This window comes from Ictidomys tridecemlineatus, chromosome X (genome assembly GCF_052094955.1).
Source record: "Ictidomys tridecemlineatus isolate mIctTri1 chromosome X, mIctTri1.hap1, whole genome shotgun sequence".
Taxonomy (NCBI): Eukaryota; Metazoa; Chordata; class Mammalia; order Rodentia; family Sciuridae; genus Ictidomys; species Ictidomys tridecemlineatus.
This window is the reverse complement of record NC_135493.1, coordinates 5,576,391-5,601,885: the sequence shown is the minus strand read 5'-3', so window position 1 is coordinate 5,601,885 and position 25,495 is coordinate 5,576,391. Positions and strand designations below refer to the sequence as shown.

Here is a 25,495-nt window from a genome sequence, read left to right as displayed (position 1 = left end):
ATAATTGATGGACACTGGTTTTATAAATTATCCCTTTCTGAGGTTATAATGTGAGTCTTATAATTTGCAATATTCATAAAATTAAAATGGAAACATAGCGGGTGGAAGTAAAGGATAATCAATTTGGCATCATCAACTTGTCTTTTCAAAGGCACAGTTTTATAATTCAAAACAAAGTGGTGCTCCCGGGATTTCTATTACAAGCAATATTTTGTAAGAATTTGTATCTTAGTTATTAAAAGGGGTGTGGGTACTGTTCAAACTCCAAGTCAGCATTTAAGGCTGCATTATGGAGCAGACTTTCTGTAGATCTAAAATAAGAAAAAACAGACAAGGTGGTAGTAGGGGGTGTGGGGTAAAGATTGGAAGAGGAAAATAGAAGAAGGTATTATTCCCTGCACACATTATTAGTTTCATTTATGTTTTAAATGAAACTTCTGATCTGTTGGTCTTAGTGGAATAGAATTTGTGGGAAATTGAAGAATTCCTAGAGGAGAAAGATGGAGTTGGAGAAGAAGAAAGATTCACTTGTGTTTTTGTGTTTTACAGTGATTTACAAATATTAGTAAAATAATTTATTTCATTCCTGAATTGTGGATAAGCATCATCATTCACTAGATGTTCCAAATAATCACTTCTGGTTGAGTGAGCAGTTCTTTACCCATAGGCCCTTATGTCCTAATCCCCTCTGGCTCAATTACAAAATAATGCCTGGCTTAATCTTTACTCTCATGCTTGTATCTGCATAAACTATTACAAATCTAAGGATATTCATATATAAGCCTTCAGACAAACATGGGACAGATTTACCATTCATATTCTCCTAAGGAAGTATTCCAAAAGACCAAAAAGAAAGAAAACTATTATCAAAATCAACACTGTCCCATAGAATTAGACATTTGGTTAGAGCCACATAAGTAAGGAGATTCAAAGGAAAACTGCACACTTTCCCGCCTGGTCAGGTAGCCATCTTTCTCATCGAGCTGCTCTTAGATGTAGGCACCACAGCAGAGTATAAAGTAATTCTCTTCAACTTAGTTTGTACAACGTGGAAGCTGCTACTACTGCCATTTTGTTGTTTTCAAGGGAGATTGATTTTTTTGTGTCTGTCTAGTCAAGGTTCCTTGCAATTTTCAAAGTTGTACAGGGTAAACATTTTGTCAAAAATTACAGTGATTCAAAATTGAGAGCAAACATTAGTGAGCAAACATGGAGACAGTTCATGCTCTGTAGCCATCCAAAAATGAAAATTAAAACAGGCATATGTTAAATTAGCAAGAAAATGTAACACTGTTAATAAATACCATTAGAAGAGAAAAGAAAAATTATGGTGAACTAGGCCTCTCCTACACACTGCTGATGGGAGTAGAAATTGATCACTAGAAATTGAGGGCAATTTAGCATTGTGTCAGAAAGCCACACAAACAAGCTTTTATGTCTTTTGATCCAGTAAATCACTTCTGGATATTTGAATTTCCTCTATTGAAGACAAAAGCCATGAGAATAGAACAAGTTACTTTTATGGTGTTCAGTTTGACATTATTAAAAACTTAAAATAACTTAAAAACTGATTGTTTTAGAAGCAAACCAAATATCAATAATAAAAAAGTAATTAATTACATGACAGAATGCTCAAAGTAGTTTGCAGCCATTGAAATGCAATAATGATGGCCACATTCAGCCAAATGAAAATGTTAATAAAATAATGTTAAAATAAAATCAAGTCTGGGGGTATAGCTCAGTGGTAGAGCACTTGCCTAGCATGTGGGAGGCCCTGGATTTGGTTGCCAACACTGCAAATAAAAAAGCAAACGTAAGCTGCAGATTTATATGCACACTACAGTTATGATCATGAAAAGCATGTATATACATCTGGATCAAACTGGAAGGGAAATGAGATCATGGCTCTAATAAGGGGTGAGATTATAGGTGTTTTTCCTTTGTATATATTTTACTTTCTTATTAAATTTTTTAGGAAAATACAATCTTAAAAACACAAAAGCAAAATACTCAATTTTATTTTGTGGTGAAAGTGTGATACGAATCATTATTTAATGTTTATTTCCATTAGGAAACATTTATTTTCCCTTAATTGTTTAGAAAATGGTTTTTTCTAAGTATGATTTAGTTTTTGTTATATGATATTTTATTCCCCATGAAAGTGTATTTCAAGGGAACCTAGTGAAAGTCAATGAAGAATTTATTGGCATTCACTTTAAAGTCAATATTTTTAAACTTTATTTTGATGTAATTGTAGACTCATGTGAAGTTGTAGGAACTAATAGAGGTCCTATGTACCATTCACCCAGCCCTCCCCCTAATAGTAGTAGCTTATATAACTATGGTACAGTATCACACCAGGGCATTGGCATTGCCACAGTTCAGGATATAATTCAGATTTCTTTTTTTTTTAATTTAATTTTTTATTTTTTATTTTTTATTTTTTTTATTGGTTGTTCAAAACATTACAAAGCTCATGACATATTATCTTCCATACATTTGATTCGAGTGGGTTATGAACTCCCAATTTTTTACCCCAAATACAAGTTGTAGAATCATAATTCAGATTTCACCAGGATTTTTTTTTACAGATTTGACCAGTTTAGAATGCACTCATTTATGTGTCTTCTCTATATTTTTATGTTTTATATTTTCTATAAATTGCAGTGTGTATGATTTTTTTTAATGAGAGAAATTTCAGTTGGGAATAAAATGAGTTAAAATAGCTAGGTCTTCCAGTCCATTTAAGCAATTGAAACTCCACTATCAAGTCACTTCAAATGTGGTTGCAATTAGAGGGGGATTGTAATATGAACATAGTTTTTAGTAGTGCAATATTATGTTGAAGAGATTTTTATTGCTCTCTACCCGGCAGTACGCTGGCTACAGAGAAAGAGCCCTATTTTATTCATTCAAATAATTATAGTTGCTCTGAGCCCTGGGAATCTGCAATAGAAATGTATTTGTGAAAACAAGGTGGGGACATCACAATACTTGACATTTTGGTTATCCAGTTGTCAAAGAAAGTTAGATTTATTACATAATAAAACCCCTTTGCTTAATATCACCATAGTAGAAGGGACCACATCCAGTGTGCAAGTCCCTTTGTTGGAAAATGTTTACTCATCAGAGCGGGAATAATATCTAGGAGAGCAGGTTGGATAGAATGCTGAGAAAGCCCAAAGTCTTGGGGGGTAAGAGTGGCGTCCTAGTGTCCCAGGGAGGCTGGTGGAAGTGAGGGCTTCTGTTGCTTTCTCAAAAATGAGAACCAGTCCAGGCTGCTTGTGCATGGACTCTAAACGTCCTTATGTACACTGAACTCCATTACTTATTCTAGCACAAGTACCTGTGAAATTGCATTAAAGCTCAGACAATGATTTTATGCAATGAATTGATTTTCAAGAGTCTAAATGTCTAGAGTGGAATGTGCTTGGCTAGAAGGAAAAAAATGGGAACTACTCAACCCTTTATCACCCCAGAGTGGAACAGTAACAATTAAAGAGAATGGAACGACAAAATATACAAGCACCATAAATTAAAGGCACTTAGACCTTAAGATGCTGTGAAATTGACCTTCCTTTAAAAAAAAAAAAAAAACAACTTCAACCACTTTCTATAAGAATATGTTTAAAACCTGAGCCATTAGAAAAGACCTTTTAACTGCGTGATTGAAATCTCCCCATGACCATGCCAAACATAATTGTTTATTATTTACATCATGTGTCATATATTGAGCTGAGATTGACATTTTTATCCACCTTTCATTGAAAACCAAAAATGTGGTTTAGCTAGAATGTTCCTAGAAACAGTATTTTGCCAGTACTTAGACACATACACAAACACAGTCATTGCACAGTATTGTTCTAGACCATGGCTCATGATTTAGTTAACTTCTTCAGAGGTCAATTACAGATGTCACATCAATCCTCTTATGCTGTCTTCACGATCATTTTATATATGTTTTAAGGAAAGTACTAGTCAGTCCTCCTGCCCCTAGCAAATGTGAGGCTAACTTATTCAAGTGATCAGAATGCCACCTGCTTTGGGAATTTCTGAAGGGGAATCCAAATTCCACTTAAGTTTTTCTTTTCTCTTCAAAGGTATGCAATGAGGCTGAAGAACTTTGCAAGCCCCTTGGCTTCAGATGGTGACAAAAAGCTAGCAGTATTATGGTGAGTCCCATAGAGTCCACAAGGAAATAGCTGAAATGCCACAGGAGGATGTGAAAACTCCAGATTGACTTAAGCTGCTTACCCTGTATTATTATTCTTATTTTCCATTGAACTATTAAAGGATAACTAATGGACTTTTTCAGTCACTGACTAAATAGTTACTCTCCTAATTTATACACTTATCAAAATGGGGTTTTAATGCTTCCCTCTTCTTTTCAATCTAACAATAGGCAAGTAACTGTAAAATATGAATCATTATTGCTTTATAATTTCTAGGTTTCTCTAGGCATTAACATAATCTTTTCCTCATCACCACAGCTACCGATGTTTATCACTTCTCTATTTGAGGATGTTTAAACTGAAGAAGGACCATGCTATGAAGTACTCCAGATCACTGATGGAATATTTTAAGGTAATCCTTATTTTGTATAATTTATACGTATAGGATGGTAAAATGCCTAATGAAAAGTGGCAGGCATGTTATTAAATGTCAAATGACAAAGTCAAGGTTGTTGCTGCCAGAGGCTTAACCTCTCTCCTCCCTGCTGGCCATGGCCCTCCCCCTCCCATGCTTCCTTTAGTGTCATCAGTGAGCTCACATCTGATTTGATTCCAGGATGAGAAGGTACAATAGTGCAATCCCCTGATCATTTTCTTGACTGACCAAATAGACTGGTTACAATTAGGGAGATGTTGTCCTCTCTGCACCAACAAGGTAGGCGCAATTTGTAGCTATAGGTCTGACCCATTTCTTATTAAACAGGAAGTGAGCACAGGAGAGAAATGAGAGAAGTCACTGTGGCCAACCTGGCTGTGGGTGGATATCTTTACCCCTGAAAATCCTTTGGCCATGGGAATCTTAGAGTGCAGTGGTTGTAATTTAAGATAATCCATTGCCTTGGTTAATGCAACAGACAGAAAAATAAAGCCATCATATAGGGAGCCAGAATTTTGAATTTGCAAGCAAAAAAAATAAAAAGATGGGAAACCACACAATATAATGCCAAAATCTGGAAATGAGCCCAGATAAGAATTGCAAGCAGTAGCCTGGTGCTAATCTTGGCCACTTCATACTCCCCAACACTGGCCATGATTTAGAGTTGGGGAGGCTCAAGGCTTCCTTTTATTTGCAAGGTCTCAAAAGAAATTACCTTTTTATTCTTTCCCCAATTGCATGAGACTGCTTGGCTCAGTTGCATCAAAGCAGTTGTTTGGAATAAATCCAACCATGTCCCTACATCAAATACTCAGTGAGTATTAGTGCATAGTCACATGAGGACAGCATGACTCAGTTGGGAAAAAGAGCGAGATCCCAGCTATTATGAGGCAGGGACACAAAGCCATAAAGCTGATGCTCGTGTGAGTGAGAGGGGCTCACATACATTAGCTCCCATCCATTCAAATGTCTCACCTCTCAACCTGTTCTGTAGAATGTGATTTTTGCACATCCATAAGCATCAGCAGTCCCCTACAAGACCTGTGAAACCACAGTGCTGGGTTTTACCCCCAGAGTATGTGATTCTGCACTTCTAGGGCATGGCTTGAGAATGTATGGATTTAAAAAGTTCCCCTGTGCTGCTTCTTCTGCTGGTCTTATAATCACATTTTGACAGCTGCTGCTCTAGTATCTGTCCTCTGTAGCCTGTCCAGTGTAGCTTTCAGGGCATTGCAAAATACTAGACAGACACTAAGTAACTCATTCATCTGGGAGTGTATTGAGCTTCTTGAAGGTTAAAACTGGAGTCTGTAGAATGGCTGCAGAGCATCATGGCATTCTTACTGGACTCCTGAAAATGCTGATTTTCTTCCTAATACCCCTTTTGTAAAAGAGGCCGGGCTAAAGTTTGGGAGGTACTGGAAGAACCTCAGCTTAGCTGTGCCTGTGGAGAGCAGGTCTGACTCCGGCTCAATGCCACAGGTGTCTGCCCATCTGTGCTGCTTGGGCTCCAGTGTGGTGAGGTCATTATAATGAGCCTGATCCCTGTCATGTTACAGTGATCCTGCCAGGTTTCCCTCTGATCTGCAAAGGTGTGGCTACAAAAGTACAGGAAACCAATTCTTTAAACTAGTCCAGTTTTATCAGAGGAACAAAAGAATGCTTAGCATTCCACTTTCCATTTCGCCACAGCACTGGAACAGTTGCATTTCCTGACAGGGAAACCCATCCCTCATGAAAATTTGCATGTAAAGATAGCTAATCAAGGTGATTCCCAATACAAACAAATGGAAAACATTGCCTGGTTCTGGCACATTCATAAGATATCACAAATTACAGCCCAGCCTGTATCCCAGGGAAAAGTTTGCAACTGTAGCTAAAGGTGAAAAGCTTACTTGTGCTCTGAAGAGCTTGTTTTGCAGAATAAATTTCAGATGAGGATAATTAAACCACTTCTTGGAGAACCGAGTCTGATTTCACTGGGCCTTTTAGTATATACGATCTTTCATCAAGTGACTTTCATGGTCCTGATTGGAGCCCACTAATTATCCTAACCAGCTATTTTCATCGAGTGAGCGTCGTGGTGTGCTGACGTGCACATACATCCCAGCTCTGCATCCCGAAATGCTGCAATCAATATTAATGTACTCTAAATCACACTTCCATCTGTTTCTGAATTAATAAAACACAAAATAGATGTCCTTATTTCCCTTTCTCTCTCTCTTTTAGCAAAATGCTTCAAAAGTCACTCAGATACCATCTCCATGGGTAGGCAATGGAAAGTAAGTATTTTATAAAAATTGCTTTTTCATGCAAATACATGATTGAAAAGGACCCCAAATATTTTGCATTGACAATTCAAAATTGAAGGTCAATTTCAGGATTATAGTCATTTTTGTACACACAGAATTCTAGCCAGGTCCCAGTTGATGGCAAGACAGAAAAGTTGAAATGGATATGGTTCCACATTCTTTCACTATTTGATCTTAAGTCAAACTATGGCTATAACAATATCTGCTAATGAGATAGCAAGCACCATGCCATTTTAAGGGGACAGGGTAAAGTTAACTCCATTGCAGTGATTTGTCAATGATTCGTTCAGTAATGAAAGACCAATGAAATATTCATTGATATATGGTAAGTACTATTTAATAAAACCAAAGGCATAATAGAGTTGAAAATGTGAAGGCACTTAGTCAGCCAATTATCTGAACCTTCATGATGATTTTTATATGAATACTAAAATACCTGACCTAAAATAAAAAGCATCTACTCTAATGCTGATCTAAAGCTCATTGAACTCACTCAGGCCTGCTGCCTTATTTAGAGTTCTGTCTGCTGGGGGCCTCACCCAGTCTACACAGCACTGGAGTGAGAAACCTGGACCTGAGGCTGCTCAGAGCACATAGGGTGAGCTAAGTGGGCCTCTTGGTTTCTAGGTTTGTTTCTCCTTTCCTAAAATGAAGGGTCTGGACCCGATGGCCTCTGAGACCCGCTGAAGAGAGATATTTCTTCTGGAAGATGATTTTGATCTCAGTTGTGTCTCTACCACAAACTGGCCTTATGCCTTTGCTAACTTTTCCTGAGCATTCACGTCTCTTCTGGTTCCAAATCCCCCCTCCCCACTCTAAGCCCGCTTCCCACCAGTAGGGGGAAGGGAAACTAGATGACTGTAGACAACGTGGGTTTGCAAAGAGCCTGCTTTATAACTCCAAACTGCTTTCTATATTTTTCATCATTTCAAAATTCTTGCATCTCTGATCAAAACATTTTCTTCAAAAGTAAAATAGTCTTTATAAATATCTACAAAGCATACTCCAAAAGCAGTCGGGCAACGAACTCTACTTTGAGATCATAAAAACATTCAGAGCAAGGGAACAGATCCATTAAAAACTACACATTAACTCAATTACTGTATTGAAAGGAAGCACCATTTAAATTGTTGAATGAGGTCTTACTCTTATATTGATGGACAAAAGAGAGGGAACGCTTCTCTCTGGAAGTTCAGAAAATAAAAATAACCATTGAAAGGCCAAGAGAAAGCTATTTTCTCTGAGCACAGAATGAAGCAAAGGCAAGGTCAGGTAAGCAGCTATTAAAGGATCACGGGGATTTTTTTTTTTTAATTCTGAAACGAAAGAACTCAAACACATTCTAAGCTTGTGGAGTCACATTAAAAGCCCACTGAAATGATTTTTAAGCAGCTTCTGTCTGAAGAAAGCACACTCCCTTTGGTAGGCTGGCAAGCTTTTGAATGAGGCAACTCTAAATAGTCACCCTGGGGTTATATCCCGTTCATTCAGCAAACACTTCAAGCACATCTGCTCTACACCAGGCCCTATATCACGATGGTGTGGGGAAACAGAGATGAATGGCATGTGGTCCCTGAACCACAGAAGAACACAGTCCAGCAAAGGGAGGTGACAGGTATAAATGCAGTGCTTTGGAAGGCCAGGAGGAAGAGTTTAGTTTTTCCTACTTGACCATATAAGGCTTCTTATCAACAGGCAAAATTATTGCCTGGTTTCCCAGTGAATGAGGATACTGGATCCCATTGAGGGCCCCTCATATCACCTTTCTGTGGAAGAACCCCCTGATTTCAAACTCTTTATGGCTGCTAGTTATTGGGAAGTCAATTGCCCAGAGGTGGCCATGGCCAACTTACTCATGGATCAGGGCTCCACAGGAAAACATATGGAGAGATGAATGAATGGAGGGTTGAGAATAGACCCTTAGGAACTAGCTTTCATGGTGGCTAGGAAGAAATTACAGAAAAGCAGTTGAAAAAAGAAGAAAATTCTGCTTGTTATAGGGCAGGGGTCTAGCAATTTTTCTCTATAAAAGCCAGATACTACATATTTGGGGCTTTTCAGGACCATAACCAAAACCAAGAATATTATCTAGCATAATTTGTGAGAGAAAACAAAAATCCACATTTTTACTGATGAAATTCAAATATTCTTACAAGTGCATTTTTAAAATATTAGTCAACTAATGAATAGGATGGATTTTTAAAAGAAAAACTAACATTTCACTTAATTTCAATTCAAAAATTAATTGACAACTCATTAATTTATTCAGTCTTTTCAAAGCATTCATAATTTACAGGCCACACTGAAACAGGAAGTAGATCAAATTTGCAGACTCATGATATAGAGTTGTAGAAGCCATGATGTGGAAAGTTTAAAAGGGTGGGGCAACTATTTCAAATTTGACAGATAATAAAAAGAAAGATGGCTAGGAAAGCAGTTGAATTTTGAAAGAAGGAGGCCATTTGAGACCTTCAGAAGAGCTCTTTCAGTAGAAGGGATATTGGCCAGTCCAAGGAGTGCGAGGAATCTGGTCATCATTGGAGGGACCATCAGATCAAACAAAACTTCTCCCCAGTCTTATGGAAGTGTGGCCTGTGTGAACATAGATGACATACCCATGGACCCTGGGAGAGTACTGGAAATAAACCAATGTGGGAATAAAGGTAAGTGTAGAGACCATTACATGTCAAATGAGATGCAGAAGGGCATTTGGAGGAAAAGAGACTTGATGTCAAATCCTGGCTGTTTGGATAATTTCCTGTATGGCTCTTAGGAAGGAGCAGAGAGAACTTCTCTGATGCCATACTGTCATCTGGGAGACAGTAGCAGCAGACACTTTCCTGTAGTTGTTGGGAGGCCTAGAGATAACATTGATGAAGCTCTAGGAACAATGCAGTAGCTGGTCAATGGATGGTTACTATAGCTGCTGCCAGTTATTGTTGACATTATCACCTTAAATTGGGAAGCATAAGCAATTCTGCCCGTAGAACCCCTATAGGTCTTACTCTGTACTTCCCTTTTGGCACTTACTCTAGATTGCCAGAAAATAATGTGTTCTCCTCCTCTATTAAAATATTTTGCCTTTTCAAATAAGGGGTCATTTATTCCTTCATCCATCAAATATATATTGAATGCCCACTATGTCTGAAACACTCTGCCAGGCCTTTTACAAATAAACACATCATCTTTGTTCTTCTACCCTCCAGAGCACTTTATATGTAGTGGACATGAAATAAGAAATAGAGGCAACTCATTCATTTATTCAATTGGTGTTCATTGCATATTTATTATGTACCAACCAGTGTTCAAGATATTGGGTATAGCACAGGACAAAACTGACAAAAATTCCTGCCCCCACATAAGTCATGTTGAAGGAAAAACACAATTAAAAACGTGATACGCTAGATGATGGTAAATGTGGAAAAAACTGAAAGAAGGAAAAAGGTCAGAAAGGGCTACTGGAGATGCGACAAAGGAACATTGATACAGTCTTGAACAGGTCCATTAGAGAAGTATGATGGTAGATCAAGCCATGCAGACATCTGGGAAAGTACATTCTAAGCAGAAAGAAGTGGAGTGTAGCAGATGGGTTCAAAGAATAGCGAGGAGCCTTGAGTGGCTAGAGAGGAAAAAGCTTGGTGAGTTGGAGCAGGATGGTAAGGTGGACTTGGTGGGAAGCATGTGCCTTCAAAGTGTGAGAAAAGGATAGATCTGTGAATAGACACACAGCAAAAGCTCCAGAAGAGACCTCTAAGCACTATAAAGGTCCTATTGGATCTGGAAAGCTCTCCAAGGTGAACGAGGTCTGCTTAGAAATGTATCCTAAGAAACTGTGATTATGGCAAAGAGATAAGCACATTTGAACTTGTCCATTTTTTTAGTACAATATGAAATGCAAACATGCTTGTTAGAGCATTTGATCACAGTGTCTAGTATGAGACTAGGAATAACCGAAAATAGATTCCTACCCTCACTCTCCTTGCCTCTGTTCTTGAGTATTTCCAAGATCAAAAATAGGAACTGAAATGGAAAGAAAGCCCTTTAAGACCAGTTCAGTGTAATAAATGGCAACGGGCTCTTTAAAATTGACATATAATAATTGTATGTACTTATGAAGTATAATTTGATACAGGTATACATACAACATGTAATGATCAAATCATTGTAGTCTGCATTTTCAACTCCTTAAAATTTATCACTTCTTTCTGCTATGAATCTATGAACTCCTCACTTCTAGGTCTTTATAAAAGATATAATAAGTTGTTACAAACTATGGTCACCTCCTGTGCTGTAGAACACCAGAATTTATTCCTCCTATGTAACTGACTCTTGGTTCCTATTATGGTACCTCTCCCCCCCCCCCCGCCCACCCAGTGACCACGAGTCTGTTCTGCTTCCATGAAATATGAGTGAGAGAGTTTTTTTTTAAGATGTATGAGTTACAGAGTCATGATTCAGTTTCCCTTGTGTCTTCTGGATGTGGCTGAAAATCACTGAATCAACTCTTTTATTTCAGTCTAGGAAAGTAGGACCCAACAAGGGGAAAGAACATACTTAGGGGCACATGGCAATTGTGTGGCAGAGTTGAGACTAGAACCCAAGTCCTTGGGATTTTAGTACCGCACTGTTCCTTTTTCAACATTTGTGATATCTGTCAGCTTTGTCATTTTCTCTAGAGATTGCACATGAGAATATATTCCTTTCTTGCCATAAATTGACATTTAAGACTTAATAACCACCACTGAGAAAAAGACTAGAAAATAGCATTCACACTAGGACAGCCAAAAAATCCAGCATTCACTGTTTTTTTTTTTTGTTTTTTTTTTTTTTTTGTCTTTAGCTAATCCTTCTGTGCCAAGGTCCTCATCCCATTCTTGTCCTGAGAACAAGTAATCCTATCAAATAAGAAAACATCTCAGAAACCATAAACATAGCAGAAAAATCCTCACACACTCTTAAAGAAGACAAGTACAGACCAGATATGAGAATCCATTTTCTCCCTCAGACCAGAATATACCAGAAGATATGCTCTGTTTGGCAAAAATGGTTCAAATGTCTCATGTGGCCCTGGGCACAGTCTGTGTAGGTCTCAAGAAGAGCATTTCAGCTGTAATTGCTCCCGCTGCTCCCACAGCTAGTCAGTAGCACTTCAGCATCTTGCTTGTGATTGCTGTTCCCCAAATCAGATGTGTGTGCTGCCCATCAGGGTGTGCATCCACTCTAGGAGCAGGTGTGGGCTCTGAGAAACACAGCTACCCAGGAAATCCAGACTTGCCAAGATCAGTAGCTGGTAAGTGAGTGGGGGATGAGACAGGGTTCCTTGGTGATGTGCTAGGGTGCAGGAGGTCACACAGGCAGACTCCAAGAATCCCAAACAAGCTCTCTCCATGTCTTTTATTCATCTGTTCATTCATTTATTCATTCATTTAGAGACAGGATCTCACTTTGTTACCCAGGTTGGCCTCAAATTCCTAGCCTCAAGTGATATACCCCCTGAGTAGCTGTGACAATAGGATTGTATCACCCTGCCTTTTACTCCCTGTTACTTTTACTCCCCTGGAATGTCCTGTTCTCATAAAATGGTGCATTTGCCTAGGAAGTTGTTTCAAGTATGGTTCAGGGAGATAGGAGGTCAAGGGACCCATAGTCTTTGTTCCTGTGCACAGAAAGCCACCCACACATCAAGGACTGTCACTGGGCAAGCCTGCAGCAGGCCAACCCTAAGCCCAGGCCCTGGAGGAAAAATTATCTCCATGCTGTGTGAAGCCAGCAGGTAACTCCTTGTTACTGATGTTAAAAAAGTTCAATGAAAATCTATGTCCAAAAACTGGTGCTACCCGAAGTAGTGACTCTGAAGCCTTCTCTTTATAAACCAGCATGCAGGTGAACCGTCAGCAATTAACAGCCCATGTCTGTAGCACATCTTAAAGAATCCTAAGGAGATATTCAGAATCCTACTTTTTCTCCAGCTTTCCCAATACTGCTCCTTGGGGGGCTTTTAAGAACTGCACTTGGCTTATTGTGGTAACTGTATTTGGAACAAACTGTCATTGTGGTTTCCACAAAACACTTTGATGATAGACCAATATTACACATCAAGTGTTTTCTAACTGCCAGTAGCTGTTCTGGCAGCAGGTAGAGAAATCATAGTAGCTCTGAGCTGTTTCTTTCTTTGAAACATTGCAACACTTGTCATACATATTCAAAGTAAGAGCTACATTTTGGGGGAGAATTAATGCCACAGAAAGATTCACCCAGCTCTCTCTAGTGTTTTAAAACAAAAAAAAAGCATTGTCCATAGAACCCTCAGTGGTGGTTACAAATGTGGAGGTCTTTAATGTTTCAGGTTACAAAATGAGAAGAGGGGGCTCATTGCATGGCCTAGCACTATATCCCTGGGTGCCTTAGTTAAATGAGGCAGGTACACATTGGTGATAAACTCTCTACACTGGAACTTCTGGAAAAAGCTATTGTGTTGATAAGACCTATAGGATGTATTCTGAGAAGAGCCAGTGGGATTGTGGGCACAAGGTATGCTCCACTGGGGCTTCAGCACACTAACCTTTGCTCTGGCAAATAATATTCTGAGGAGATCCCAGTGTGATGAAGGCCTACAATTCCACTGTCAGTCTTCCCCTACCAGCCTAACAAGGTCTCTCTGCTTCCCAGGAATACTCCATCCCCTGTGTCTCTGAACAACGTCTCTCCCATCAATGCAATGGGGAACTGTAACAACGGCCCTGTCACCATCCCGCAGCGCATTCACCACATGGCTGCCAGCCATGTCAACATTACTAGTAATGTGTTACGGGGCTACGAACACTGGGACATGGCTGACAAACTGACAAGAGAGAACAAAGGTATGCTCATCTGCTGCATCCATGGATCACAGGCCATGATGAAGTCACCTGTGCTTTGAAGGACTAGAGTTGGTATCCTATCTTTTGGTGTCTCTGAGTTCCAGGGCTTAGATAAGAGAAAGTTAGCTCAGGACTGACATAGTGACCTATTTTTGCTGAATGAAAAAGGCCTGGAATTTTGTTCTCCTTTAAAAGCATAAACTAATCTGATCTATGATGTATTGGCAAAAAGCTATTTTGGAATTTCACTTACTGACAAGGATTAACACAGACAAACAGAGGCAAATGCAAAAAGTGATTTGCAAATTAATTAAGATCCTGTTAATTTTTTTTTTGAGAAGTAAGGTTGAACTAAGGCCATCCACCTTCATTATATTCATCAATTCCAGTTGAACACATGATGATGTGTCTTGCCTTTGGAAGCCAGGACCAAAGTTCAGCTAGTATTTTGCACACACCAGCTGGAATGAAGGATTAGGGTCATGTTCATGGAAACATGTGAGGCTCACTGCAAAACAAATGTGAAGACCGTGCTTCACTAGAGAGGGGGTCAATGATTATCGGTGACTCATGCTGCCACCCTCTGTGACCTTAGCTGTCATTTAGACTCACAACAATGCCTCACCATCCTAACGAAGTAGGGAAGTAAAATTAAAAACCACACATTTGCCCTGGCAATTCATTTGACTTGGCCAATTCTGGCCCAGCAACTACAGACTGCCCACCACAGTCAAGGTGATGTTAGATGTGAGCTTTTCAGAATAAGACTGCAAAGAAGTGACATTCTAGAATAGTAGAATTTTCTGGCTAGTAATGGAAAGGCATTATCATCCATCAAAATCCAAGTGGCACTGTGTGAGCTTGGATGCTGGTAGGTTCCAAGTAGTTTTATGGCTTTCCAGGGATCAGCTTGAAGATGCCAGCCACATATATGACCACAGAAGTTCCAATGGGTTTGACCAAAAAAGATGTACTGGGTCTCTTGGTCCAAATCTTCTAAGCCCCAGAGTCCTCACACTCCACAGCTCTCCTTCCATTTCCACCCAGGCCCCAGGGTTTCACCCTGTTTCTCTTCTCTTCTAAAAGCTGCCACTCTGGTCTCTAGTTTGGTTCTTCCCAGTGCTTGATTATGGAATGAGGCCTAGTCTTCCCAGCTCTACTCCTTGCTACCCATTACTACTGTATTGCTGAGTATGTGGGTAGCAGCCCCATTGGAACAAGAAGAATACAGATTTTTTAGCCTGATAGTTCTATTTTGAAGCCTGCCTAGCTCATGCATCACCTAGAAAACCTTTGTAAGTTACTTAAATCTGTAATCTGCTCCCTAACTTCCCTCTAATGCATATAACAGCAATGCTGCTGCTGAAACTACTCAAAAAGTGAGAAAGATGAATGGAATAATATATGTCAAGAACTTAGCATAAAATATAGTATGCGAGGTAGAAATCCTACAAATATTTATTATATTTCCTTAGTGCATAGCATTATATATTATATACATAATACATAGATACATAATGCTAAACTCTGTGGCTATCAAATCTCATTCCATAATTTGAGACTTTAATCCTAATTCCAGCTATAAATGTATACTAACTCGTGGGAATATGTACATGCATTAGTTATATCTATGTGTTAGCCAATTTCCATATCAAAGATACTGCATTATATGCTTTATTATTTGTTGTATCAAGTATCCCCATTTTATAGATGAAGAAACTGAGGCTTAGTGAAGTTAAGAAACTCATCCATGATATCATAGCTCCCAATGTTTATTAGAAATAGGAATTAAAACTAGAAGTATCTTATTATAGAGTCCAAACTCTTAACAATAGGCTACACTGTCCATCTAGAAAGCAAGATTAATAACAGGTCTTCGGGAACCTCTGGTAAGATCCTGAATTCAATCATTGCAACAATGGATAAGTCTTCCCTTGTTGCATATAGAGTTCTGGAAATCCAGAAAGAACTGGCCCAGACAACAGGCCCATCTACTGGTTCTAGAATTGTAAGCAAAGACATAGGCATCCTAAGATGTCTAGCTTGTCTCTTCTTCACTCTTTCTTATTTTGTATTGGTAACTGGAGGGCAGCTCAGTATTTATGGATTTCCTTTGTAATTGCATCTGTTTTCAAAATCTGTTAAAGTAATTCTTTCTAAATTAACTGTAGAACTTTCCAGGAGTGACTTGGTTGCTGTGCTGATGTTAGGGTGAAACATTGTTAATCTTGTTATTAGCATAGCCTGTCAAGGAGCTGCTAAAATCTCTGCCTACTATTGAATCAAAACAACTCTATCACTCTACCAGCAGAGAGAGAATGTGTCCCACCAATGCTGTCATTGGGCTCTTCAGTGGGCTGGGGAGAAGGCCTAGTTTGGAATTTTCTGCTCATTGCCTTGAATTTCACATATCATTTCTATCTGCTTAGATTTGAGGATTCTTTCCCCATCTCGCTTGTCCTGACAAAAACAAGGGAACTGAGGAGCTTCTCTTTTGATGGGAACTATACATCCCACTGGAGATAACCAGACACTTGAATCTTTTGCCAACCAATGGTGCAGTAGAGATAGGTGCAGTTGGTTCTCTCATTAGGATGGCTCTGCCCCCACCCTCTGCATGCCCAGCCAGATAGCTTATTGCAGAAGGTTCTGGTGCCAAAACAGGCCAAGGGTTGATGCTGCCCTCTAACTTTAGATCTAGAAGCCCCATTCCCTACCTGCCCCAGCTGCATATATATATTGCTCACTTAAGAAGTCATTAAAATGTTGATCTGGGTATCTACTTAATAATTTCATAGGAAGCTTTTTACAGAATACCCAGGGGATGCCCTGGCTCACAGGAGGCAGTGACTAGGTCGTTTAATATTCTTCTTAGTATTTTATTATGTAAGAAAATATTTTAGATGCCATAAGTAATTTACTTCTTTATCAGCAGAAATTACTTTTTATTGCATAGTACAGGTTAAAAAGTATGACATAATCAAATGAAGTTGATACCTAGACAAGGAGTCCATATGTTATACATAACATAAAGAATAAATGCATTGTTTAGTGAAATACCATCTGCTGAGCAATCAAGCGCATGTAACCCATGCATGGAAATTGCTTTCCAAGGAGGAAGGAAGCATCCCAAGCACTTTAACGGAGCCTCCAGTCCCACTCCCATCCTGTTCCCAGACTCGCCACCCTCAACCAGCATACGCATGATTTCCTTATGGCTGAGGCCACCTCTTCTTTCAGGAGCTAACAAAGAGGAGGCCAGCGACCCTTCTTATAACCAAGCATCAAAGAAGTCAATTCGAATGTGGAAAGAGGACCCCTATCTATTTTTTAGCTATCATATAGTTTTTTCCAGGTACCCTCCTAGGCAGACATTTTAAAATCCCAGTCACCCCAGTTGGTTGTAGAACCTCGGGGCTGCTCCTTTCCCTTAATCAGCCAGAGAGAACAGTAAAATGGTAGGGCCATTCTACAATTCATATCCTTGGGGGCACAGGAAGTTGTAATATGACAGATATTTGCAGGTCATTTTTCATCCCTAAAGTAATCTGTAATAAGACTTAGTAAATCAGAATACTCCAAGATATTTACTTAGCTCTGAATGCTGATAGCTATAGTTGCTATCCAGATTCACCGGTTTTCTCTGCATCATGCCATGAAAAATCAGTAAACTTGATTCATTTAGACAAAATGAAAGTTATTTTTTTTTTAACTCAGTAGCTTTTAGATGGCACACAGCTGAATATCAGATAGACCCTGAAGTATCTAAGGACCTCTTACTTTGGGATATAAAGACACTTTCCTAAATACAATTTTTTTTTTTTGAGAGAGAGAGAGAGAGAGAGAGAGAGAGAGAGAGAGAGAGAGAGAGAATTTTATTTTTAATATTTATTTTTTAGTTCTCAGCGGACACAACATTGGTATTTGGTGCTGAGGATCGAACCCGGGCCACATGCATGCCAGGCGAGCGCGCTACCAGTTGAGCCACATCCCCAGCCCCCTAAATACAAATTTATAACATATAAATATGATGCTCTTATATGGCATAATATACATTTAATAAAGTATATTTAAAAACATTTATATACTGTATAGATATATGTGAATATCTAGATAAATACCTTATGTTTATATATAATATATGTAGTGATATATATGGGTATGTATAGCAAACTTCCACAGGATTATTATGCAATTTTAGGATATGCTGAGAAGACACATAGTGAATTCAGTAACATATTTTAATTAATTTTGTCTTTTATTACTGGTGACAACACTAACATTATTTGTGTTATAAAGTTTTGGGAGCTTAATAAATATTAAAATAATAGTTCTTGATATACACATGGAACTTTGGTTCCCTTGGAGGCACTCTGTAAATTTTGGTTGAATGAATAACTGCCTGGGTGGTTGAACAAATGGATACATTTTCCAATGTCCACTTGATTTTGGTGTTACATAAGGGCAGCTTCTCAACCTGGTGCACATTGATATTATTTAAACTTCTGATCAAGGACTACTCTGATTTGCAGAATTCTTCGGTGATCTGGACACGTTGATGGGGCCTCTGACCCAGCACAGCAGCATGACCAATCTCGTCCGCTACGTTCGCCAGGGACTATGTTGGCTGCGCATCGATGCCCATTTGTTGTAGTGGGTTCTCTCCTCTCTGTAGCGTCACCACCCATCACTCTACCTCTACCAGCACACCGATGGTCACTGGTGGAACTCCACTCATTTGGGAAAAGTTCTCTTTGGTTATGTTTGTTTTTATGCTTCTTTTGATACCTGTGAAAAAACTGAATTCATTGTAAGTGGACACTACAACTTGAGGGCAGTATATGTTTTATTCTTTTTCAGTATTCGAAACACATTTCTCAGATCCCACCATCTTTTTGTGCTTTATGGAATGATAATACCTACAATATTGTTTTAAGTCCACATTACCCAAAGCAAAAAAAAAAAAATGGGAAGCATGTGTGATGATGACAGGTTCCTGAGAAATGAAACAAGTGGTCTCACATGTATATGAAAACTTAGACACAAGGGACCTGCAAAGATTCTCAGCAACAGCTATCCCCCAAACTCTGCTCTTAATTTCAGAAAAGAATATACTTCAGAATCCATTGTTAAACTTGTGTGGTTCCCACAAACTCAATCTTTAGGAGAGAATTTTCTTTGTCAAAACCCACTGGTTAGATATTGGAGCAACATTATAAATTCAAAAAATCAGGAAAATTAAAGAGCATAGCAATGACACTCTTGAAACAATGCTATGCCACAACTCAATGACTGTTTTTTTTTCACATCCCATTCCTTATTCCCTATATTGTTTAGATTTTAGTGATGAGGAAGGGTGACATTTATTTTGACAACTTTAAGGCATCAGCTGGCATAAATATTTTTGAACTCCATGATTTGAAGCTTAAATCCTCACCTGAGACTCTCTTTGTGCATAGGTTCTCCTTTTGAGGACCATTTTGATGGATGCACACTTTAGTAGCCATAATGCTCACTTCAGTCTTAAAGTTGAGAGATAAGAGAGGTCTGGGAAATATCCAATAAGGAATTCACACCTCGTTTGCAGTTGGTAGGCAGATCCATAACTGGCAGGATTTTTAAATTGTATTTTGCTCTATATATGGAAACAAATTTTCACTAGCTAGAAGGAATAATATACAATTTTCTTCCTATGGTTTTAGAATCTGTACTTCTCCAGTTATTATCCACATTTTCTATCTTACAGGGTTTCTTTCTTTTACTTTTTCTTTTATCTTTTTTCCCTTTACTTTTCCTATTTTGGCGGGGAGGGACCTATTAGGTTTTGAATGAAATACAATCACTGATTTTATTAAAGTTTATATTAGTATGAATTACTTCCATGAAAATTCCAAAGAAAACTCCAAATTCTGTAAGTAGTAGCTAACTTTAAAATGAGCCTTGGGGTAGTGCTTCATCCTAGGGTACTTTGAAAGAGCCCTGAAAATTGGGACAAGATTACTTAATTTGGAGACATTTTCCCATCAGTTATGACTATTTCTCCTCCTTATGGTCCTCTATATTCATCTTATGTCCCTAAATATCACAATGTAAATATCATCTTTGGTGTCCTAGCTCACCAGAAGAATCCCCCACTTGTAGTAAATACTATCCATGCATTAGTTACTTGTAATTACCTGCTGGCATATATTCCTTGTAGCCTTTAATCTGCTGAGCTATTGAATTCTGTTCACTGAGTTATGTCCAGATAAATAATAGATATGCATATGAAAGATTCAAACTTGTATGATTTTTAAAGCAAGTCATGCAGGTCTGTGATAAGAACAGCAGGTGATCACTCTGCACTCTCATTGTCAAGGTTAGATATATCCTCAGTTGCACAAGAGGCAGACCTGAGCTCTGTTCTGGTTATCTTTGAGTTCAAGGCCCTTTGTTGTATAATAAGGTTGTGGAAGTTGTATTCCAATGGCTAAAGCCATGTTGTTAATGTGGCTGATGGGAGCATCCCAGCAGCTGAAACCCACACTTTTTATGCTCCCAATGTGGTTGAGCATTACGTTTATAGTCTCAACAACAGCATTTACACATGTGCGTGCACACACATACTTACACACACACACACACAAATGAAACCTGAAAGAATCTTTTCTGAGCCTCTTAAATGAGGAAATTGATAATATGAAAGACTTAACACCCAAGGTGGGTGTCACATATAAAAATTAAGCTGATGACTTTGCAGTGACTCAAATTCTTGGTTTTCTGTGGCCTACCAGGTAGAGTGCCTGGTTATTACTTTATAATGAATCCCACCATCTTGACTTGTAAGTTTAACCTAGACCATGATCCTATACCATCATGGATTTAGGAGTAAATTCTTCTTGAAATTCAATCTCCAGAAACTAGACTAGAATTGTAGGGGCAGTTTCCCAGGGAAATGAGCACATTGCCTCATGGATAAAAGACTTGTAGCTCTAGTTTCAATGACTTGTTATATCTACTTACACACAACAGGGAGGCAAGAGGATTCTCTGTCATCTCTGGTGGCTGAGTGTAAAGTGCGTGCCAAGTCAGCAGCACCATTATCAAATCTGACAGTTGAGCTCTGGATCACCACCTGATTATTTAGTAGACCCATTGTAATGCACTCAGAAACCAATTAAATATGGAGGATAAATTGCCTTCCCGTCCGTGGAGATGAGACATCTTTTAGTTTCATGATTAAGGATTGTTGCTGTTTTCTAGGCACTCTGTTCATCACATTGTAAATGGTGATGTATGTTGTGGGTGTGCAGCTACTGAGATTTTGTCAAGTGGATCTCTTCAGCATACCAGTTTGGGGGAAGGATATGAGACATATGAATGACAGTGAGAGATCATGCCTCTAGACCTTGATGGAGGCATGATGAGAACACATATAAATAAGCATGTGGAGGTAGGGGATGGGCAGAACAACGGGCAGCTCCCCTGAGCAAGTTTAAGGAAAAAACTCAGCCCTACAAAGTGATCCAGGTAGGGCCACCATAATGCCTTCATTGGTCACCCAAGCTCCAACCACAGAGAGTCTGAAAGGTTTCTGTTATGATGTTGGCTTGGCTTTGGATTTTTAATTAGCTTTGGATTTTTTAGTGGTTTTGTCATATTACTGTCTGAGTTTGGTAGGTAGGATTAATTTGAAGAGTTTACTAGTGTGGTCCTTGGGGTAGAATTTAGCTGTAAGCATGTTGTTAGCCAGCCTATAGACTGTTAATTACTGAATAATCTCATTGGGAAAATACTAGTAGTTTTACATTGGGATGACATAATTGGAAAAGCAGATTAGCCATTGCTACTTTTAAAAGACTTGAGGTTGGGATGCCTTTTCTTCCCCTGTAACGTAGTAAAAAGATCCAAATCTTCAGTCAATGATGAAGTTACAAAAAAGAAACCATTGGCTAAAATGTTGTGTTGAGTTTCCAAATGGATGGATTTTCCTTTGGACATTACATGGCTAAATGCATTGGATTTGGTCTGCATTGGAAAGACACTGTCCTATAGTATCTTTCCCAAAGCTATCTAAAAAGGATTTTGTTTTATGCAAATTTGCATCCCAGAGGTTGAAGTTGGAGTTTAAAGTTGGAAAGCATTTTTGAAGGCAGACTCGATTGAGTTGTGAGGGTGAAGCCCTCATATTCTTCTCAACAAACATGATAAAATTCACCTGCATGAGTTGGCGGGTGGGAAAACCAAATTGGTCACTGGGTAGGACTACTCAGTAAAGCAATGAACTGCTTGCTTAGAGAAGCATCACTATCCCCATTGAGAAAAGTGTGTGGCAAGATGAGATAGCTACACAATATCAAAAGAATGGGTCGATTCAGTGCCCCCAAATTCAGTTTTGTGGGGAAAAAAGTATTGAGCCAGTTGTTGGTGTTCTGTTACACGACTGGCAGACTAAATTCTTTGTTGTCGTCGTTATCGTTGTTGTTGTTGTTGTTTCTCATTTCCAATCGCACAGCCTTATTCTCATAATTAAACTCTGATTCATTTTCTCTTTGGTGTTAGCAAACTCCAACAACAGAAATGGCATCTGTGTATTGATAATCAGCATTTACCCTGGCAGGAGACTACTCAGCTAGGCTGGTCTCAGACATTAATCCTACCATCTGATATTTCCGGCAAAAGAAAAAGTATTAATTCCCTTTCCATTCTCCTCCTCACAAATCTCGAAGCCCTCTTTACCAAGAGCATCACATTTTTCTCTGTAACAAAAAGAAAATTGCATTGTGGGGAGGGCGGAGGGGGGGTGTGGGTGGGGGGTGGAGGGTGGGGACTCCCCTGGAGGCCAGACCGCAGTTCATGCCCCTTCCCGCTTCTGACATAAAATGTTAAAGGATCATTCATAGTGCTCACATTGGCTTAGGGGACACCGAACTGCTTTTGAGATCCATGATCAATCATCGTTCTTCTGAGATTGGAGCTTTGCTGTTTCATTAACTGTGCAGTGTAGACTAATGGTGTTTAATAAAAATCATTCAAAATTTCAAACTCTTTTGCCAGTGACCTCAATTTTGTTGGCTCTTTGATTCGTATCAGACTTTGAAGAGAGAAGGGGGAAGTAAAGGAAGCCTGCTAGTAGGCCTCGGCAGGACACTGCTGCAGCATTCCCTGGCCACCTGCTTACCAGCAATCCCTGGTGAGCAGCAGCATGCACAGAAGCTGTGGGAAACCTCCCGAAGAATTCCCCAGTGGATGTTTTCAACTGAGGATACCTTGTTCCTACTGGGGGCCTCATTGTTCTTCAATCTCCATAGCAGGAAGCCAATCTGGAGAAAATTTCAGATGCTGTACATATTTGGTTTTTTACTTGCATCATTTGTGTGGCTACAAAATAAAAGTGTCTTCACCAATAGAGTGCAACATGGTAACAATGTGTAGCCAAATGTACCCCAGATGTTCATGCCCTTCTGTGCTTCTATAGGGCTTGTAAAACTGGGGGAGAATGCGCCTCTAGATAGGGAGCAAAATTGGAAAAACCCCAAGATAATGAGTTGATGGCACATTGCTCAGTCCTTTGGTCAGCCTGGCATGCATCCAGTGGTGTGCTGGTAAAATGCTTAGCTATTGGCTTTCTGAGAATACAAAGCACCTGATTATTAGCATTTGCCAGTTCCCATGATGTAAATTCTCCCACCATCACAGATGTTAAGCTACCAAATTTGAAATCACTGAACACAGGGTTGGGACATGTTGTACACCATTCCCTTGTGAGCCTGGACAAGCCAGCTTGGATCTACTACTGAGTGCTTAATCTCCACCTACCATAAATAAAATGGAAGTGAGATAAGCACTTAGAAAACTCTCATGATTTGTTTTTTAAAGGATAAATGAGTGTTTGTATTATTATTATTATTATTATCAACATTATCAATTTTATTTTACTGACTTCCAGCTAGTATTTCTAACTTTAAAATATATTTGGATAAAGTAGGTATGGGGCCTGTGTGGAGAATAGCACAATCCCCAATATGCTGTGTATTTTCCTTGTAATATGAAAACTCTTATTATAATGCTCCCATCTCCATATTTTTCTTCATAAGGCTTTTACTTTAGTTCTTAAGAATCTAAATTTTTGTGAACATTTGTTTCTAGTTAAAAGTATCTACTTACTGTTCTGGCTCTGAATTCAGACAAGAATGTCTCAGGTATCAATTACATGACTAATATTTGGAATTGGTCATCCCAACCAAAACAATTCTCTTTTTTACCCAGTGTGAAGAAGACTAAAGTCATTAACAAGAAGGCATAGTCTACAGTAATTTTTTCTAAGTGAATGAAACATTCATTAAATACCCACCCCCAAACATACACAGTCTCTTTGTTCAATAGACCTCCTCATCATGAATCTGCTTGCAAGTAGAATACAAAATCTCAAATAATCATTGTCCTGGGCCTATACATCTTCTGCAGTTAATAAGTGGTTTGTGTCTGGGAAGGTTAAAGAATTTACTCTAAAATCCTACATTCCTTTAAACATTTCCACGTTGTTCTCGGGTCTGCATTCATATCAAATGTTAATCCTGGAGGAGATCCATGTCTTTCTCTTCCTTCTTGGCCTTCCCGTCTTTTGCTTCTCTTTGTGGCTAGCATGTGGGCAAAGTTGGAGGGGTTTGCACCTTCCTGGTATGTATTCCTATGATATTTGTCCTAACTGAAGAATGGTAACATCTGGGTCTGTTTTAATTGACATTACATTTACACAGGAACTCAGAGTCCCCCCAGGCAATGGGCCAGTTTTCATGGCTACAAAGAACTAGAAATGTGCTTAACATCATCCAGCACATCCCCTATTGCAAAACCATACTTGCTAATCAACCATATTCACCAACAGATATCACAAATGAAATTGATTCTGTCCCAAGACAATTTGTCAAATAGTTTTCTTCCTGGATGATTCTACTCTCTGAATATTTTAGAAAGAGAAATGTCTGAGATAAATCTGCCACACTCACTCAATTTTACAAATTGTTTTTATTCCTTGTTTTCATTACAGTAGTGCTTCTGAAGATTGGTTGATGTAGTGTTGTCTCTGATAAAATTAATATGTCACAAATAAGCCTTATAGAGATACCATGCTCAGAAATGGCACTTGGGATTAGAAGATACCTAAAATTTTCCCCTTTGTACATTTCATTAGACAGGTGACATATTATTAGGGTCCCCCCCAAAACAGACTGGTGTCTTTTGTGGTGGTGGCGTAGCTATGGTTTTTCTCCCTTGTTTTTCCTCTCTTTTGCTCTCACTCTGGTTTTTGCTTTCCTGTTATCTTTTTCTCTAAATGAATGAGTAAATTAAATATGTGCTTCTGAATTATACTTGTTTGTGCTTTTAAAAATAAATTAATAAAAATAGATGTGTCCTGATTTAAACATGCCACCTGAAAAAGCATGCTGTATTATAAAACATAATGATCTAATAAGTGCATTTTGCACAGCAGTATAAATATTAATCTGTTGAATTCATTTGTCCAATTGTTAAACTTTGTGGAGCAGTGTTTTGACCTTCGATACATAATTTTGGAGCAAGTGGAGTAGTTGCAGGCAGACAAAGGAGTGCTTGTAACAGGATTTTTTCAATGAAGTGTAGTTGGAAGCCTGGAAATGGCTACCATCTTCAGATGATGCTATAAACCACTATGAATATGAACAAATCTTTGTTCAACATATTTCCTGAAGCACT

At 38.8% G+C, this 25,495-nt stretch overlaps 1 protein-coding gene across 10 annotated transcripts in view; it reads left to right on the top strand.

The window, feature by feature from the left end:
* Positions 1–22,804, top strand: part of Aff2 (ALF transcription elongation factor 2) — a 478,853-nt gene extending 456,049 nt beyond the window's left edge. For all 10 annotated transcript variants that reach the window (XM_005325137.4, XM_040286575.2, XM_005325134.4 and 7 more), the window contains 5 exons: positions 4,101–4,172; positions 4,491–4,584; positions 6,838–6,890; positions 13,590–13,780; positions 18,313–22,804. In XM_005325137.4, the coding sequence (XP_005325194.2) occupies positions 4,101–4,172; positions 4,491–4,584; positions 6,838–6,890; positions 13,590–13,780; positions 18,313–18,434 (532 nt within the window). In that variant the 3' untranslated portion in view covers positions 18,435–22,804. The remainder of the gene's footprint in view (positions 1–4,100; positions 4,173–4,490; positions 4,585–6,837; positions 6,891–13,589; positions 13,781–18,312) is intronic.
* Positions 22,805–25,495: the final 2,691 nt, after the last annotated feature.